Source organism: Cyanistes caeruleus, chromosome 4 (genome assembly GCF_971803275.1).
Source record: "Cyanistes caeruleus chromosome 4, bCyaCae1.hap1.1, whole genome shotgun sequence".
Lineage (NCBI taxonomy): Eukaryota > Metazoa > Chordata > Aves > Passeriformes > Paridae > Cyanistes > Cyanistes caeruleus.
In genome coordinates, this window is record NC_141704.1 from 45141519 (window position 1) to 45159512 (window position 17994).

At 37.0% G+C, this 17994-nt stretch overlaps 1 protein-coding gene across 14 annotated transcripts in view; it reads left to right on the forward strand.

The window, feature by feature from the left end:
* NAP1L1 (nucleosome assembly protein 1 like 1) overlaps window positions 1-14399 on the forward strand; it is a 28003-nt gene extending 13604 nt beyond the window's left edge. For 5 of the 14 annotated variants that reach the window (XM_086884274.1, XM_086884272.1, XM_086884285.1 and 2 more), the window contains exons 2-15: window positions 463-497; window positions 1176-1264; window positions 2357-2459; window positions 3489-3630; window positions 4087-4167; window positions 4398-4526; window positions 5024-5095; window positions 5721-5860; window positions 6786-6931; window positions 7017-7036; window positions 7973-8095; window positions 9304-9336; window positions 9748-9798; window positions 11564-14399. In XM_086884274.1, coding sequence (XP_086740400.1) covers window positions 481-497; window positions 1176-1264; window positions 2357-2459; window positions 3489-3630; window positions 4087-4167; window positions 4398-4526; window positions 5024-5095; window positions 5721-5860; window positions 6786-6931; window positions 7017-7036; window positions 7973-8095; window positions 9304-9336; window positions 9748-9798; window positions 11564-11599 — 1182 coding nt within the window. In that variant the 5' untranslated portion in view covers window positions 463-480 and the 3' untranslated portion in view covers window positions 11600-14399. The remainder of the gene's footprint in view (window positions 1-462; window positions 498-1175; window positions 1265-2356; window positions 2460-3488; window positions 3631-4086; window positions 4168-4397; window positions 4527-5023; window positions 5096-5720; window positions 5861-6785; window positions 6932-7016; window positions 7037-7972; window positions 8096-9303; window positions 9337-9747; window positions 9799-11563) is intronic. The other 9 variants (XM_086884277.1, XM_023932401.2, XM_086884276.1 and 6 more) reach the window with 3 other exon arrangements.
* Window positions 14400-17994: the final 3595 nt, after the last annotated feature.

Sequence of the window (17994 nt, forward strand, 5' to 3'; positions counted from 1 at the left end):
TTCATTCTTAAACTGATTTAGCTGTAAGTATGCTCTGTCTGCAGTCATATGCTGGAAATGAATAAGCACTTACCAGCACCTTTTTACTTCAGTTTTTCTCAGCTTATATTCCAATTTTATGTTTAGGACTAATTTTCAGTCAGTGATATTGGTACAGTCCCAAAATCCAAAACTCAACATGGCCTTTTGCTGGTACTTGGTACTTTTAATTTACATGAGTAGATCTAGAGGCTCTCAACAAGAACAAAGTTTTTCAGTGTTTCTGTATGTCTTAGACTGAGAGCTCAAAATGTTCAAGGGAGATGTGCCACTCTTCAGACTGTAATATGTATTTATCATGTTTCATGAAGTTGACATGGTTTGCGTTTCTTTTAGTATTACGGCATGTGACCATAGAGTTTGTAACTGAAATCCAGTTCTGCATTTCATATGTGTTGTTTTGTTTGTTTTTTTTCCCTCTAGTGTTTGAAATCTAACAGAATGGCAGACATAGACAAGTAAGTAACATTTGTACCTTAATGAGGCTCTTAAGTGTGTCCTGTGCTGTACTTGACGTGGCTGGGCTCTTCAGTTACTGGATGGGCAGGGTCTAGATACTGACCTTGAGCACTGTGGCAAGGCCTGAGGTTTCTAGCATGTGTAAGAAAAACTTAGGTTGCTCATGATAAATGGGTTTGTGATCTGAATTATAAGTAAATATAAAAGTGGAAGAAGGCACAAGTCAACTTCCTATGTTAGTTGGAATTCTGGAGGGGAAAAACAGATGATACTGCCCATTCCTATTGTTTTCACTGTAGGGTTTTTTCTATACTTTGAGTGCTCCTTATTTTGCGGCATTTGAAGTATAGTTTAGGTGATCCTTCCCACAGTTCTCAAGGCCTGCACATCTTACGGAAGATATGTGGGGCAGAAGGAGGCTTTGATTGGTTGATAAGAACAGGAGATAAAGGAATTCTTTTTACAAAAGGAAACTTTGTAATTCTGTGAGTTTGCTAATTCTTTAAACTGTTCTGGGATTGTCAAAAGTGAAACTTCTGTGAAGACAAATTTGGCTTTGTTTGGCTTTTAAGACTTGTTTGTGATAGATCAAAAGATGCAACATAATCTCTAGCTTGAGCTAAGCTCATATCTTACAAAACTAACTTATTTATGCTGTTATTGAATATTTCTAATAGCAAAGAACAGTCTGAACTTGATCAGCAGGATATGGAAGATGTTGAAGAAGTAGAAGAGGAAGAAACTGGTGAAGATGCCAACAGCAAAGGTAATGTTGAAACCAAGAGTTTCTAAACCTCTAAGAATATGTACTTTCTAGTTAGTGTGTTAAAAATATTTTACTGCAAAAAATAATAGGAAATGAGAAAACAATTTAAGATGTACAATTGTATCTAAGTTCTGAAGCAAGGACTTTTTTTTCAAATCTTGTGATTTTTATTTGTTGTCTGTACTTACTCATTTTAGGTATGGTTAATGCCAGGTTCAGGCAGTGCTGACCACTTGTATAATTGGAAAAGACAGGACTATTGTGGATATGTGACTGGACTATTTCAAAACTGGAAACAGTTAAAAACTTGACAGATGTAAAGCTTTGGGTATAAAAACTATTGTGCATATACATGCGTGTGTATCTCTTCTTAATTAGTTGTTTAGTAATTTGCTGATCAATTGACACAACAAATCATGCTTAGTCTTACCACTCTTGAAGTTTATAAATCCTTTTTTATTCCCCCCTCCACAAAAAACACAAGTACATATCAAAATACTTGTTTTGTCAGTGCTGAATGGTCTTACTCATGCTTTTTATTTCAAATGTGGGGCACAGATGGAATCCAAAGAGCAATTAGCAAAAAGAGAAATAACTAATAATCTCTGCAATAAAATTACTTGGACTGCTAATAGTGCCACATTACATGTTTTCTTGAACAGAAGAATTACAGTAAAATAGAACATTTTGCTCAAGATGTTATGCTTTGCTAATCTGTTGGAAGAAGTATTTTCAAAACTGGATTGCAGAGTTTTGGGGAGCACATTCATTAGCTGAAGTAATTAAATAGCATGCAGTAAGTAAATGGTATGTATTACAAGAATGTAGAGATGAATAATTTGTATTTTCAGACATTTTCCAGCTATTATAGGTGAGAATGAGAGGGGAAATTATACTGTAGGAATCCTGGAGGGAAATTGGATTTTATAAATCAGAAACAAATTTTGGTAGTAGGGAAACTTGACACAGTTTTAAACAGTTCTTCTGCGTCTGTCATTCTTGCTTATCTAATTTTTTTGTGCACAATTCTTTCTTACAAGATTGGTCCAAAAGATGCACTTTGTACTTACATAACTTTCTTTATTAATTTAGCTCGGCAGTTGACTGTGCAGATGATGCAGAATCCTCAGATCCTTGCAGCCCTTCAGGAAAGACTTGATGGTCTGGTAGGAACATCTGCAGGATATATAGAAAGGTACAGCATTTGTTTAGCTTTAGCAGAGTGTTAAAATGGTTCTTTTGCTTTCTGAATGGTGTTGTCTATGGTATTAGTGGTCATAAACCACTGTGCTGCTCAGATAGCAGGAAAATTAATATAGTCTGTCTGTAGTGCATCTCAAAAAGGAAGAGATGTTGTTTAGGTTTCATGAAGAAAAGTATGCTAATATTTACAGTGGTTGATGTTTTCCTCTGCAGTTACAGTATGGCACACTTCGTAGGATACTTTTCTGCTCCTTGGAATCTCTTTTGTAGCTTTGCCTTGTCATGAAATATTAGTTATTTGAACTATAGCCAGCTACTTGAAGGCCTGATGCCTCTAATACAGTACAGTCTCTTTATTCTGTTCGTAGTAGTACTTCATGTGGTTTTTTCATGTATCAAAACTTGCTATAGATTCTTGCCAAAATTTTCCTTAGTTGATCTTCATTTATGAGGCATGTGGTAATTGCTTTCCTTTGACACATTTGTAGTACAGTGGCTCATTTAGCAAACCAGTTCTGGCTCACTTGGGGTCAGACAGTGTGTTTGAAAGTGCTACCAGCTGCTGCGCTCAGTGAAACAAAGCAGCAAATTTTGAAGATTTAATTTCTTAACAAAGAATAACTCAATTGTCTTGAACTTATTCATAAAACCAAGCAAACTAATGGTGAGATCGCTCTTAATTGTATTCAGTACTATGATTTTACTTTGTTACTCGATGATAATGTAGAACTTGTTTTTAGGATGAAGATTTATTGTGCATGTTTCTCTCATGATTTACCCAGGTGTTTGGAATACTCTAGTTCTAACTGTGGTTGAGCCTCAGTTTAAGAGATTGTGCTAAGGATTTCAATCTTGTTGGTGAAGTTGATTGCAGCTTTTATTTAAACTTTCTAAAGCTTAAAATAGAGTGTAAAATGTGTTGCAGTACAAGTTGGTTAACTTGCAAAGGGTCTGTTAAAGGAGAGATCAATATGTGTTTAAAATGCAGTGTTAGTAACAGTTCTGTCACTGAATTTTTCAGCTTGCCTAAAGTTGTTAAAAGACGTGTGAATGCTCTCAAGAACCTTCAAGTTCAGTGTGCACAGATAGAAGCAAAGTTCTATGAGGAAGTGCATGAGCTGGAAAGAAAGTATGCTGCTCTCTATCAGCCCTTATTTGACAAGGTAATACTACTCTGATTTGTACCTTAAAGCTTCATCTAAAATACAAGGGAATATAAAAAGCAGAAAACTTACTCATGCTCCGAATTACTTTGGTCTCATATGTGCCCCTTCAATTCGATTGATACAATTTTGCCATCCAAGTGAATGTCAACTAAGATTGATAGTGAAAAGTTGAGTCTGTTCCGTAGTTACCAAAATGCCTTCAGTATATCAAACCTCATTTTAATTGAGCAGATGTCAGGTGATGCTGTAACTTTTTTGGGACTTTGGTGTTTATTTTAGTGTGTTGAAAACCTCCTAATTTCTGAATCTATGCTCTAGAGCCAGAAGAAAAGGTTTTGATAAGTAGTTAATGTATTACTAGTTGTGTAATTTAGGGTTAGGAATTTATTGTTTAGGGCGTTGCTGATTGCAATGACTAGGAAATTTGGAAATATTTTTGGTTTAATCTTCCAGCGAAGCGAAATCATCAATGCCATTTATGAACCCACAGAGGAAGAATGTGAATGGAAAGCAGATGCTGATGAAGAAATTTCAGTGAGTATCTTAATTGGTTCTCTTCAATATCACAAGCTTTAGCATGAAACAAGATTCAATAAGCTGAAGTCTTAAAAAAAAAAGTTTGTAACAATTACTGTTAATAATGATGCTAATTATTAATGATTGCTTAAAGCATCCACATGACACTTAATCATACTGGTATCAGCAAAGAATTGATGAACCTTATGGGCACTCTTAAGAAACCCAAATATTTTTATTTTCTCAAGGAGGAGATGAAAGAGAAAGCTAAGCTCGAGGAAGAAAAAAAAGATGAAGAAAAAGAAGACCCTAAAGGAATCCCTGAGTTTTGGCTGACAGTATTCAAGAATGTGGACTTGCTCAGTGATATGGTTCAGGTAGGTGGTGGTCTAGCCTTGTTTTAAGTTGCATTGGTAATTAATCCAAGTGTCTTTGAGAAAGCAGTGGGAACACTACCATACTTGATACGTCTGTTGGGGAGCAATAATGGAACTGTTACGTGGATGTCATCTGGTAACTTTTCAAGTGAGAGTAGAGAGCACTGAAATACCTCCCAGCTGTTGTATTATCTGAACCTATTCTACAATATTAGTAAACTTGACACACTTATAAAGTGTGTGTGAAAAGTGTATTAGACATTGCTAAGAACTGAACGTGGTGTTCGTGTGGGTTTTGGTTGTGTACTGTATTGGGGACTCTGTACACAGCCATTGTTGCCATCTGCTGGTCATGTTCATGGAAATATTTCAGTGTTGGAACAGGGTTTTTTTCTAAGGAAAACTTGTTCTAAACATGACTTTTTATCTCTGCGAGGCCTTAAATCTGTGTATAATTGAATGTTATGAAAATTAAATACATTGTGTTTTCTCTACAGGAACATGATGAACCTATTCTGAAATACTTAAAAGATATAAAAGTGACATTTTCAGAAGTTGGACAGCCTATGGTTAGTTTGACTTATTAATAAATAAGATTACTGTTGTGTTATCTTAAGAATTATTTGAGTTTTAGCAACGTGGTTTGTGATAGCCAGTTTTCTTGTGGAAATCATGAGAAAATACACAGCTGCTGCTTCTGAAAAAGCAGTACAAGGCCTAGTGCTAGTCTTGCACCACCCTGTGAATGAATGTTTACTAAATTTAACCTTCAATTTCTGATGAGATTTGCCTTAATATCTGATCAGTTAAGTCTCACCATTGCATTTTGATACCTTTGGGTACCCTTTGTGTTACTGCCGTAATTTCAGATATTTCCCTGGCAGAAATCAGACAGTTTTCTAAGTTCTCATATTTTTAAATTTAGAAATTCTCCCTATACATTAGTACCAGGAAAGCTGTGTGCTGGGAGATATGTCATTGTTGCAAGCAGTATAATAACTAGAAAGTGCAAGATCAGGTAAATGAAAAGATTTGAAGATTTATTGTACAACCTGGGTAGCAAATTCTAGAGTAAGTTATGGATGTGTTGGAGAAAGATGTATTCTGTTGCATGTGTATTGTTGGGATTTAGGTGTTAATAAGTGAAAGGTGTTTGTGAATAACTAAAATTACTGTTCTGCAATTCTTTTTAAGAGTTTCACATTAGAATTTCATTTCGAACCAAATGACTACTTCACAAACGAAGTGTTGACAAAGACGTATAGAATGAGGTCAGAGCCAGATGATTCTGATCCCTTTTCCTTTGATGGACCAGAAATCATGGGTTGTACAGGGTAAGTGATAATAGATAGCTTTAAGGGGATATAACACTTTTATCCTTATTGTCCAGTCACTTAACATATATTGGAAAATCCTGGAACATTTAGTTTAAAGTGCTTGGGTACCTTTGATTAAACTGTTTTGTCTTCCCCAGTTTGGACTGATTTGAAAATCATGAATCTTGGCAAAGTTTGGTGTGAGATGCCACTGTTCCTGTAAAAATGATTTAACTCCTAATCCTTATTTTCTCTTTTAGCTAAGACAGCCCCCTCTTGTCCCAAAGCAACTCATTCCATTTCTTTGAGTCTGTAATAGAATCTAATCAGAAACTTCTACAAATGCAGTTAGTTTTGCTGATAGGACTTGTTCATTTATGTGTCGCTAGAATGATTTGACTTTTAGAGAAGCTGTAGGCATGATCCTGCTCTGTAAGCAGGATAGAGTTAAAAAAAAACCCAAAAAAACAAATGTAACACAAGAAGACAAAACCCTCCAAACTCAAAATCAGCCAAAAACGATATCCTTGCTTGATGCATTGTTTTAAGGACTTACTGGTTATGATAGATGTGGTGAACTTTGGCATATTATTAATATGCCCAAATACGACATTATTTTATAATGGATGGGTGGCTCAAAAAATGGTGCAATACTAGTTGTTGGTAGAAAACTAGGCAGTACTTGGTAGCTAATGAAAATTAGCATTTTTGAGATTGAGTTGAGAAGGAAAAACTTCTGGATGGAAATAACCTGAAAATGAACCTGTTATTCTTGTTCTCAACCTATAAACTAATGAAAAGATAGCACTGAATAAAGACCGTCTTTCTTCCCTTTGTCTCTTGCAGTTGTGATAGTTTCAGTAGATACTTGCAACAAGGGGAATGGTTTTAAGCTGCAGGTGGTTGTAGGTTTTTTAGTGTTATTTGTTTATTGACTCTTTAGTTGCCAAATAGACTGGAAAAAAGGAAAGAATGTTACTTTGAAAACCATTAAGAAGAAGCAAAAACATAAGGGCCGTGGAACAGTCAGGACGGTGACGAAAACTGTTTCCAATGACTCATTCTTCAACTTCTTTAGTCCTCCTGAAGGTAAGCTGAGCACTACTTTAATTGTATTAACTTTTAATATAAAATAAATCTCACTCACTTGTTTCTTCTGTTCTTTTTTCTACAGTTCCTGAAAGTGGAGACCTGGTAAGTTGGCTTATTTTAAAAATTGAGTGTTTATGGAATTTTAGAGTTTTTTAAATAGCCTCAGCTTTGACTGCTCCTGTCATTAACTGAGAATACTTATGAAGACTAGTGTGTATTAGGTTTTTTTTTTTAGGAGTGTTTGAGTTGGATGGTAGCATTTAGTATAGTCAGTTTTAACAGTTTATGCTTCCTGAAAGCTACCTTGTGAATTCTTCACAGTTGTAGAAATGTAGTGATCTACACTATTAGTCTAAGTCCCTCCCTTAAGGAGAATCTTTCTTTCTTGGGGTGATTTTATCTTTCTTTGAATGATTTTATCTACTGGCTGAGTATACCCAGTTTGTGGTTTATTCTCTTAAAAATTTCTCAAGCTAGCTCTCAAAGAAAGTAATGAAACAAGAATAGAAAACTGCAAGAGCCTGCTTTTCTTTGTGGTCACTATGATAATAAGCCATGTTTTTCTAAGGAGGAAAACTACCAAAAATACTTTACAGTAGGGAATATATTATGCAGTTTGAGTGAGAAATATGAAACTAAAGCTTCCAGAAGCATGCTATAATCAGAAGTAGTTTGTAAAATCTTTCATGTGATAGGCTTACCTGGCTATTGTTCAGTTCTTTAAGAGTATTGTGTATATGAACTGAAAGTCTGTGGGAGATATTAAATAATCTTTATACTTGGAACAGAAGAAATTCCAGAATTGTATATAATTAGGTTTACTGAAGCAGCAGCTCCTCACTGTATAATGTAGGTGGGCTTTGTTGAAATTGTCAAACTTGGCCCCTCAGTTTCAGTTCTGTAAAGCAGCTTCTGGAATAAAGAAAATCAATAATGGATTCGTGTAAATCTGCCTACATCAGAATCCATGTAGCTTGTGTGTATATGCCAAAAGTAGTTACCACCTTACTGTTTAGGAAATAATATTGTTTTATGCAGGATGATGATTCCGAGGCAATCCTTGCTGCAGACTTTGAAATAGGTCATTTCTTGCGTGAACGTATAGTCCCCCGGTCAGTATTGTACTTCACTGGAGAAGCTATTGAAGATGATGATGATGACGTAAGTAAAATGTTTTTTCAGAGCACTAGAAGCCTTGAAATAATGTTGTTCAAAGACCTTGGGTAATTTCTTAAATTGTTATCTTTAGAATGGGATGTACCAACATCAGTTGCAACAGAGCTTTCTAGATTGTTCAGGAAAGAGCAACATAAAAATCATATTTGAAGTAGTGACTTCAGAGTTTAGTGGCAGAAGCAGTGGTAGAAGCTGATCATCTAGAGGATGTCATTAGTAGCATTTTGTGTATAAGGCATTCCTAGAGAAGTATACCCAATACTTTGTGGAAGTGTAATGAGCTGCCAGAGAATAAATAAGACTGTTTATCTATCTGCTCAGCCTGTTCTTTGTGCTTAGGGTGATATTGGGCTGTGAAGTTTTAGGTGATTCAAGCTACATGCTTTCAAGAGTACTCTCTTACTAAAAAAGCTAGATAAGCACATTCAAAGCATGCCAAAATAATCAAAGGAAGTTCTGCAGAAACTTATGTGTTTTAAAACAGCTAAGCTTGAAATTGACAAACCATGAAGCCTCAGAACTTTATACAAATGTAAAACATTTTTCTTTCGCTGCCTCCGCTCAAACAAGGACTGTTTGACTGTTAAGATGGCTTAGATACATCCTGTCTTAAAAAGAATTTTTAGAATCTAGACTGTTGGCCCTTGTTGCAAAGGCTTGGCCGGGGCTGTGGAGAAGGGAGGTACTGACAGGACGGCTTGCCTTGGGCTCCGCTGTCCCCTGCCGTGCCCGAGTGGTACGGCAGTGTAATCAGCTCGTCCCGCGGGGGCTGTGTGGAACAGGCACCGTCTGCTCTGCCACAGCTCACCAGGGGGAGTTGAACATTGTTTGTGCTGATGCAAAAACTTTTTAAATCTGACAGACACAGGAGCTTCTGGGTTCAAATTGAAAGAGAGTAGGTTTAGATTAGGTATTAGGAAGAATTTCCTTACTGTAAGGGTTGTTAGACACTGACAGGTTGGGGATGTCCCATCCCTGAAGATGCTCAAGGCCAGGTTGGAGAGTCTGAGCAACCTGGTCTAGTGGAAGGTTTCCCTGCCCATGGCAGGGTGGTTGGAGCTAGATGACCCTCAAGGGCCATTCCAGCCCAAACCATACTATGATTCTCTTAAGATGGCAATACTGTATAGTCTCTGATATCTATTTAAGCTATAAATGGCTACATTTATTTATTTATTTATTTTCTCTTCTAGTATGATGAAGAAGGTGAAGAGGCAGATGATGAGGTAAGATGACAGATGCCCTTGATTCAAATAGTTTCCCTGTTGTAGTTTATCTGGAATAAGAGTTCTTTCAGTTTTTGAGTGCTCTGGACACTTAAGTTTAAGAATTACTGCAGAAATAAGGTAGAACATTGTTTTGTGGATCTCAGGTGAATAATTAACAAAACAAACAACCAGCAAGACAACAACAACAAAAAACCCAAACCAAGCTAAGACAACCCTTAAGGTATCTTAAAAATTAAGCTGTCATTGATGTCAAAAGATACACTTTATGGAGGATAAACTAATACAATATGTATAACATAAAGTGGTAATTAATGTATTTCTGAGTACAATTTAATCTTAATTTTCCTGAAGATGGCTCAGGAAGCTGAATGTGGATAAGCTAGAGAAATATTAAGTGTTTTCTTTCAGGAGGGAGAAGAAGAAGCAGATGAAGAAAATGATCCTGATTATGACCCAAAAGTAAGGAATTAAAATAAATGTTTAAAGTTTGTGTATGTGTACAAACATTTAAAGTTTTATGTGTGTTGAATCTTGATTTTAGTTTAAGTATTAAGCCAATAGTTCCTATGGGTGAGCATGTTTTATTTTGAGGCTGTTTCAGGCCTAATTCTGACAGACTAGAATTGGTAGAGAAACTTTAACAAAATTCTTTCTCTAGGAGTCATTTTGTAAAAGTAAAAGTAACTTTTGGCTTTGAGCATTGAGGTTAGTCAGGCTTGGTTTTCTATAAACTTGTCTTGCACCAAATTGCTGCCTAATGATGAAAATTGCAGAATGGTTGTAAGGACATGGAGAGAACTGTGTCATCTAGCTTCAGTTTTTGGGAACTTGCTACAAGCTGGCTCTGGCACAGCAGAATACAAAACAGGTTCTTTCATGCTAGGTAAATGGCAAGTCTTTCATTGTTTGAGGTAGCAGAAGTCAAGGTTCAGGAATGCATCTACAGCCAAGTCCTAAAATATGAACAACCAAGAGCAACTGGGAGCTTTCTTATTCCGTGGGAAGTGAAAATCACTAATCAGGCTGGAAAAACAATCGTGAGCCACTCAATTAATAGTTTTTTAATAGCTAAGGGAAGAAAGGTACATCTGGCCACCTGAAAGCATTTGATGTGGTAGGTGAAAGTTGCAGTCATGAAGTCTGTGAAGTGCTTCAAAATGACTGCTGTTAAAAGGGCTTGTAATTTCAAATGAGTGTTTTTCAGTACGAATGGTCTGAGCTACTATCAAAATAACTGTTAAGAAAATTACATAATCTTACCATAGTACATAGGCTGGGTACAAACTTGTAGTCAAGATGTACAGTATTGGTGATGTTTGATCTGCTATATTTTATTCAAATTGCTTCCTAGCCAAAAAAGTTTTGAATCCAGACCAGAATCAAGAATCAAAATCCAAAATCAGAATCCAGAAACAGCTGCAAGCTGGACTTAATTCCACCATTTCAGATAGCTTTTCTCAGCGAAACAGAACTGCAAAGGGGCAAGACTCGGCTCAGTTTCAGAGAGCTGCTCAAAAGCTAGTGATAATAGCGGTGCTATAGTGTTGCAAACTGATCTCAGGCTGTAAGTCAGCTGAGTGTATTAAAGCACTGTGGTCCTAGAATAGCTGTCCAGACCAAGGAAGGTAGTGGAGTAAAACCTGCAACTGAACTCTGCTCCCTCAAAAACTTCCCTGAATTCCCATATTACTGTGACATATTACTGGCTGTCTGTTTCAAGAACAGAAGAAATTTCCCATGTTAAAATGTTTTAACAACTGGAATTTATTGCAAAAGATGCTTCCAGAGCATTAGGAACTGTGATTTGGCATTTCATTGCTTTTCTCTGCAGTGTCTTCTGGCCTAAGGCCATGCTCTTGTAACTGTTCGTAGTAAGTTTCTTTTGTCTCAAACTGTGAAGAAGGTCTGCATGCTTCTTCTGAGCTGTTTGTTACTGCACATCACTATTCTCCTTTCTCCACTTACAGTGTCTTTTAGAGTAATTCACCACACTTAGTTCTGAACAGGTTTTTGTTCTGGATTGTATCTTGATGTGCTAACAAAGCCAAAGTAAACATAGTATGGATTTTGCTGCGTCCAAAGACAGTAGTGTTACTAATGCTAGACAATTATTGCAAGGGAGAAGAACTTGGATATTGCAGCTTGAGAAAGCATGCTTAGCAATATTGATAGTTCTTTTAAAATACTGATTTCTGTAAACCGATATTTCCTTTTTTCTCAACAGAAGGATCAAAACCCAGCAGAATGCAAGCAGCAGTGAAGCAGTGTGTCTGTGGCCTTGAGGATTACCTGCACTGTAATAGCCTAAACACAACTATTAGTTACTTACAGCCTTATGTTTTGTATCTTGGTAGAATTAAGTAACCAATTTGTTAAAAAAAGAAATCAAACACTTAAGAACCAGTTTAAAATGTAGGTTCAATCTACCTAGCATTTTAACAGTATAATTTTCTGCCAATATGTAGAATGCAGTAAATGCCCTAAAGCATGAATGTTAATTCATTGCTACATAGTTTGGTTCTTGTGAAGTCTTTGTCATGTAGCTATTAGACTGCAGCTGTGAAGATGATCAGAACTGTTAACTGAGACCAATATTTGTTTAGAGAAAACTCTCTCCTGAAGAACCAACCAAAGTATTTTTTCAGCCCAGTAGTCTGAACGGGTTTAAGTCTGCTTGCACTAGCTGTGCCTTCATTACTTTGTTATAGAAATGGCAGTGACTTGTACTAACTAGGAGATGATGCATTTTGAATTTGACTACTTGAGAAGACTAGTATAACTTGTTTAATTTCCCAACGAGACCACATTAAACATTCATAACTGTCAGCTTGTTTATGCTATGGGTTTTGTATTTTATGTGACATAGTGATCTACAAAAGAAACCTAGTCATCATATTAAGGTTATTGTTTACCACAGGGGTGTGAATAAAACCTAGTATTTTCAGAAGCTAGTCTTGTTTTATTACTTGTGTATCTGCATGTGTAAACTGGTAATGCATATCTTACATGCTGCAGTTCATGTTTTACTAGAAACAAAAACTGATAATTACTGAAAAGTAAATTATATAGGATTTGAAAAACACAAACACAATAGTTTGGAAAGTTTGATCCATACTTTGCACTTGCAGTGTGATACTTGTGAATCTGAGCTCAATGTTTCAGTGATTGGTCCACACTGCCATTTTAGAGAAGACAAGTTCTTAGAAGTGGGGCTAGATCTGATAAAGGACTTCGGTATTGCTGTGCCTGACTCTAAGGCATTGCCTATTAGTATGAAATCTGGAGCAAAGTGCCTTGGATTTTCAGTCTGTGTAGATGGAGCTAGGTGGTCCTGAACAAAACATGCCCTGCAGCTGAAGGGGGTGCTGGAAACACATGGCTCTATTCTAGCTTGTCCTCATTGTATCAAGCATCTACGAGGAAACAAACCCAAAGAAATTCTGCTTTCTTCACCTAATGTTCTGTTCTCTGTGCTTGTGTTTGCACATTCTGGTTCATACTTTGTCCATATTGGATATTTTTGTCAGTTGAAAAACTAGTCATGGGCTAGAAAATCTTTCTCATCTTGTTCTGACCTTGCTTCTAGCCTAGCAGTGGAGGTGCTTGATGAGATGTGGATTTATACATACTGAGCTGAAAAGAGGCTGTGAACTGATGTATTCTGAGTTTTTCCAGTCAGTAGCATGCTACTTTACTTTGTGCTGTCTTGTCCTTCACATAACTATATATATATATATATATTCTGATCTTCTAAGCAAGTAGATAGCTGTTATCAGGGATGGAAGGGTCCTTGTAGTGTTGGAAAGAAATGTCCAGCTAACCATGGATCTATTTCTGCAGTAGCTACTTTTTTTTTTGTGCCACTTACACACTTAGCCATAAAGATTTGAAAAGAGCAGGGCAAGCAGAAGGCAATGACCACATGAGGATAGGGCTGTGGAAGAGTTTCTGTAGCATGTCTCTTGCCTGGAGGGTAAGTAATACAGAACGAAGCTTATCCCAAGTGCCCTTTTAAATCCTCAGCCCCCCTCAAGAAGATGTGGGTCTAGTGTCCTCTGACTAACCTGTTTTAGTTTTGTTATTGATTTTTCTTTTCAATTTCTTGAAGACTTAAAAAATACCACACTGCTTCATTTCAGAATCCATGTAAGGTTTCATCTGTCTCCTCTCCAGGTACCTGTGAATCTGGGAGACAGAGCTCGTTATCTATAGCTGTATATAAAGCAGGACCATTGAAGCTGTGATTGTGTGTGGTTTTTAGGTAACACAGATCATAGCATAGAAAAAGCAGTTACAAAAGGTTGACAACCACTAGTGTTAATTAATGTTTAAAGTAGATGTGCGCTATGTGTTAAAGTAGATGTGGTTGTGTTTTTGTGGTATCAAAATATGCTTATCCTTTGAGGCACTGACCCTGCCAGGTGTTTGAGTTTCACATGGTCTCTTCTCTAAAACATCTCCCAGGATTAAGTTTAAACTTGAGAATGTACAGAGACCAAACTGTAATGGTATGTTCTGAGCTTGAGAAGTCATTAAGATGGGGCTTTGGGGTTCATACTTCTGGACATGGGAAGTCTCTGAAGTCCTTACTTAGATCTAGCCCATTTTTGCTAACAGCATTTGGTAATGGTATTTTAAAAAGAAAATGAACTGTTAAAAAGTTGTAAGTTTTGAAACTCACTATTTAACAAATTTGGCTTGCTCTTTGATTACTTTCTTGTTTAACACTTTCACAACATAAAATTAGATACAATATTTGAAAAGTGGAGTTGTTAGATGTTAAAGCACACCTGCAGCCTGCAAGATCCAGGGTCATGAATACATACTATTGACAGATTTTGGTAAGCTTCTTTCCAGATTGATATGCTAGTTCTAAATCAGCAGTTCTTGTGCTCTCCAGACTGCAGCAAAAAGAAGAATATAAACGAGGTGCCAGTTCTTATGGCATTGGTTAAATTAAAACTGTTCTGGTGCTTACTGTAGTTTTGTTATTAATGACACTCTTGTTTAGCAGTTCTGAAAGGCAGTATGTAGCAGGAACATTAAACTTTAAACATTGATTGGAGTGTTGTGACTCATTCTTTTCACTTTTCATTTATACCAGGTGTAGAGAATCTCATTTAGTACTTGAGGAGGATAACTTACCTTGTTAGCAGGCTGGGAAAATGTGTCACTGAAACTTGCTGTCTTTGGCAGCAGTTGGAGAAATGCACTATAATTTAACACGTGTGTAAAATGTGTCTTCTGTCCGGTTTTGTTTGCCATATCGAAGGGAGAATTATTTTGGGGGGGAAAGTGGGAGGTTGGTGAGGAAAGAAGCATTAAATGAGACTTTGGATGACAGGGAAGGGTATTCAGGGCTTATGCTTGATTGAGAGGGAGGCTTCTTTGCAATTCTTCCATAATTGCTTTTAGCAATCTAGATTAGCTTAGCACTGAAGGGTTTGTCTGTTTGATATAACTTTGTTCATGTTAAAAATATATATATATAAATTACAGCATCCTGGAACAAAGGAGCCCACATTTTAGCTTAGCATTCTAAAGTGTTACTTTTTGGAGAAGAGTGATGTCAGGGGCAGTTAGAAGTACTACCTTGGATTATTTAAACACTAAACACAGCAACACTGCTTACCAGCGTCTCTTAGCTTCATAAGCTTAGATTCTGTTCTGGGTTCTTGAAATTAGTGTTTCTGAAACTAATAGCAGATACAGTAATTCTGACATGTTTTGCCAGCAGAATATAGGAAGATGCAGAAAATTAATGTGTTCATCTTTGTCTTCAAGCTGTTACTCAGAACTTTCCCTGTGTTTCAGCGCCTATTTTTGTCAGTTGGATTTGGAAACTGATAGGAAACTTAACGTGCAGATGAATGATTAAACTTTCTGCTAAAGGTTTCCTGTTTCCAAAGGTGTCTATGCAGCAGTTTATCAAATGCCTTCTGTTGGGCAGAGAGGATTTTGCTGTGACATTCTCAGCAGCTTAAGGAAGCAAAATGCTACACCACTGTACAAAAGGGACAGCCTGATAATGAGAACATGAACAGCCTTGATGGTCTGCTAGGTTGGGTCTAGAGCCACATGGATGTTGAAGTAGGTAGACTCACCTCTACAGTGCTTTCTCCTTTTTTCCTGTACAGATGCGGTCTTCTCTAATCCAAGACTTGTACAGGTCAGATAAGTTGTTGCAACCACATCTCCACTTTTAATTTCTCAACAGCTACTCAGTAACCTGTTTGAAGTTCCCCACAAAACTTCAAGAGGATGTTGAAATAATTTACGTTTAATTGCTAATGCTTGCCTAAATTGAGCATAAATTATCTACTGAAAATAATAAAGTAAATAATAAAAATAATACACTAGCAAGAGGAGATAGAAATTTGTCCACATGGAGTTTGTCTCATTGTTCTTAAAATCCTCTTGTCAGACCTTTGCTCAGGCCTGGTGGTCTTCCACGTGTGGCCTGTGTCTCAGCTTTTGTAGGAAAATCAGTGAGTAAAGCAGAGAAGACAGGGTGCACCAAGCACTGGTAAGCTATGCCATGTTTGTCTGTGCCTGGTGTATACCAGGGATGGGCACACAAGGCTTGAGGGGCCGTGGCAGAGGGGCTCTCGTGTTCACAGGTGTGTGAAAAAAGCTGAATTGAATCGACAGCACAGGTGGCTCTGCAGCTGCAGGAGGGACTTGAGTCCTGAACTTGCTGTTATGAACTTAGCTTCTGTGTGTCAAGTCTGAGAAGCTTAAAAGCTCTTTTATAGCCTAGTTTTTCTCTACATGTGTGCTTCAGTTGGAGTACTTTTGGAAAACTACTGCCTTGGAAGTGCAAAACTACCTTTTGGAAAAAGCCAGGCTGGAGAAGCTGCTATAACAATAGCTGGTGAATTGCCCACAGTTTCTTTATTTGGTACTGCCACGGGTTTTAGGGAGTGCTGAGGCCTGGGGCAGTGTGGTGGTTAGTTACGGTAAATGTGTTTCATTTATGCTTCATTCACTGAGGGATATAAACATGTGTCTGTGAGATGGAGCTCCTGAAAAGTCCATGTGACCCGAGGTCACATTTTCAGACTGTAGTATTTCAGGATTGACAGTAGGAGGCATCTTCACATCAGCTATTTCTGGAGGAAAGGCTGCAGAACCTGCCGAAGTATTTCCTGAAACTTCAATAACGGTAGCAGATGTGAAGGATTTAATATAAATGGTTTAAATATATATTTCAAGAAAAGTAAAGTAAAATCTCAGTGGGATATGGTAGGATGCCTAACTGTTGAATGTGGTTTTTCAAAATAGTAATATAAGAAACATATACAGAAGTTCAGTTTTTACTTGCATCTGGGAAAACAAAGTTTGTTATCCTTTACTGGCAAATTCTGCACAATATTTTGTTCTTTTATCATGGAACTGTCAGTATTTCATCTTGCACTAGTCTTGTAGCTTTTGACTGATCTGTTTTTTGATCAAACAGTGTTTTAAAATGGCTGTTAATATTTGTTGGCTTATAGAGTACAATTAAAGTGGATGTTTTGCATGTTTGCTTCTGACCACATGCTTAGGTGAATTTCACCAGGAATAAAGAGTGCTGTGAGTCTGTATATTAGCAGAGTATGTCCATCAGTGTTTGGAGTTGGATTAAAAATCTGATATTCAATGCTTTGTCATGGAAGGGTGAAGTAGAATAAATTTAGTCTCTCTCCTATATGTTTGATGAAAATATTTGGCCTTCCACACTAGTCTCCATTTTTTCATTTGATTAAATGCAGTTTACTGTCAGTACTGGGAACAAGAGAAGAAGTTCTCATTAAATTATATAGATACAAGTTGTATGTTAGTGTCCTTAAGTGTTACAGTGCTTGTTGTGGGGTGGGGTGAGAGTTTTTTGAATGCTGTTAACATGGCACACTCAAATCTAACGTGAGTTTCCACACTACTGATGAGTGCATTTACCTGGGATCAAATGGCTGTTTGCTTACAGCTGTGGAGCAGCAACCAGAACTGAACAGGTGTATTGCTAGAAATTGGTCTTCTGTAGGTTTAGTCTAGTGTCCTATGCCCTACATAAACTCAGTATTTTATTAAGCTGCCACGTATAGGTGAATGCTTTTTAACCAGTTTGCTTTAGTAGGAAAGAACTGTGTCACATGAGCAGAGACCTTAACAGGAGTAAAGAAATAAGTGCAAAACACAGGTGAAAAGGACAGAATTCTCTTATATTGCTCAAGCTGTTTTTGGGACATCTTGTATTTACACAATCAGCTGGAGATGCAGATAATTCTGTGAGGAAATTTAGGTTCAAGTGGCAGTCAACTGTGGGTAGAGGCAATTGGTGAATGGTGTTCAGATCTTTTGAAAATCAGTGTATGCCTCTGTTAAAATAGGCATAAGATGGTTGTGAGAATGACCTGTATCTTACAGCATATCTATTCAGCTCTAAGGAGAGGGACTGTTCTTTATAGAAATGGATGTTTTAAGGTATTGATTTTCTTTTTCATCTAATTTATAGCTAGTCAAGTTGCCTTTGTTTACTGGGTGTTTTCCAATTACCTCAGGAAGGGTAAACCAGCTAAATTTTAATTGCTTTTATTGCCTTAAATAGTTTATCCCTCAACAATTTATCAAAATTAACTTTGAACCTCAAAAGGAAAATATTATAAAAGGAAATCC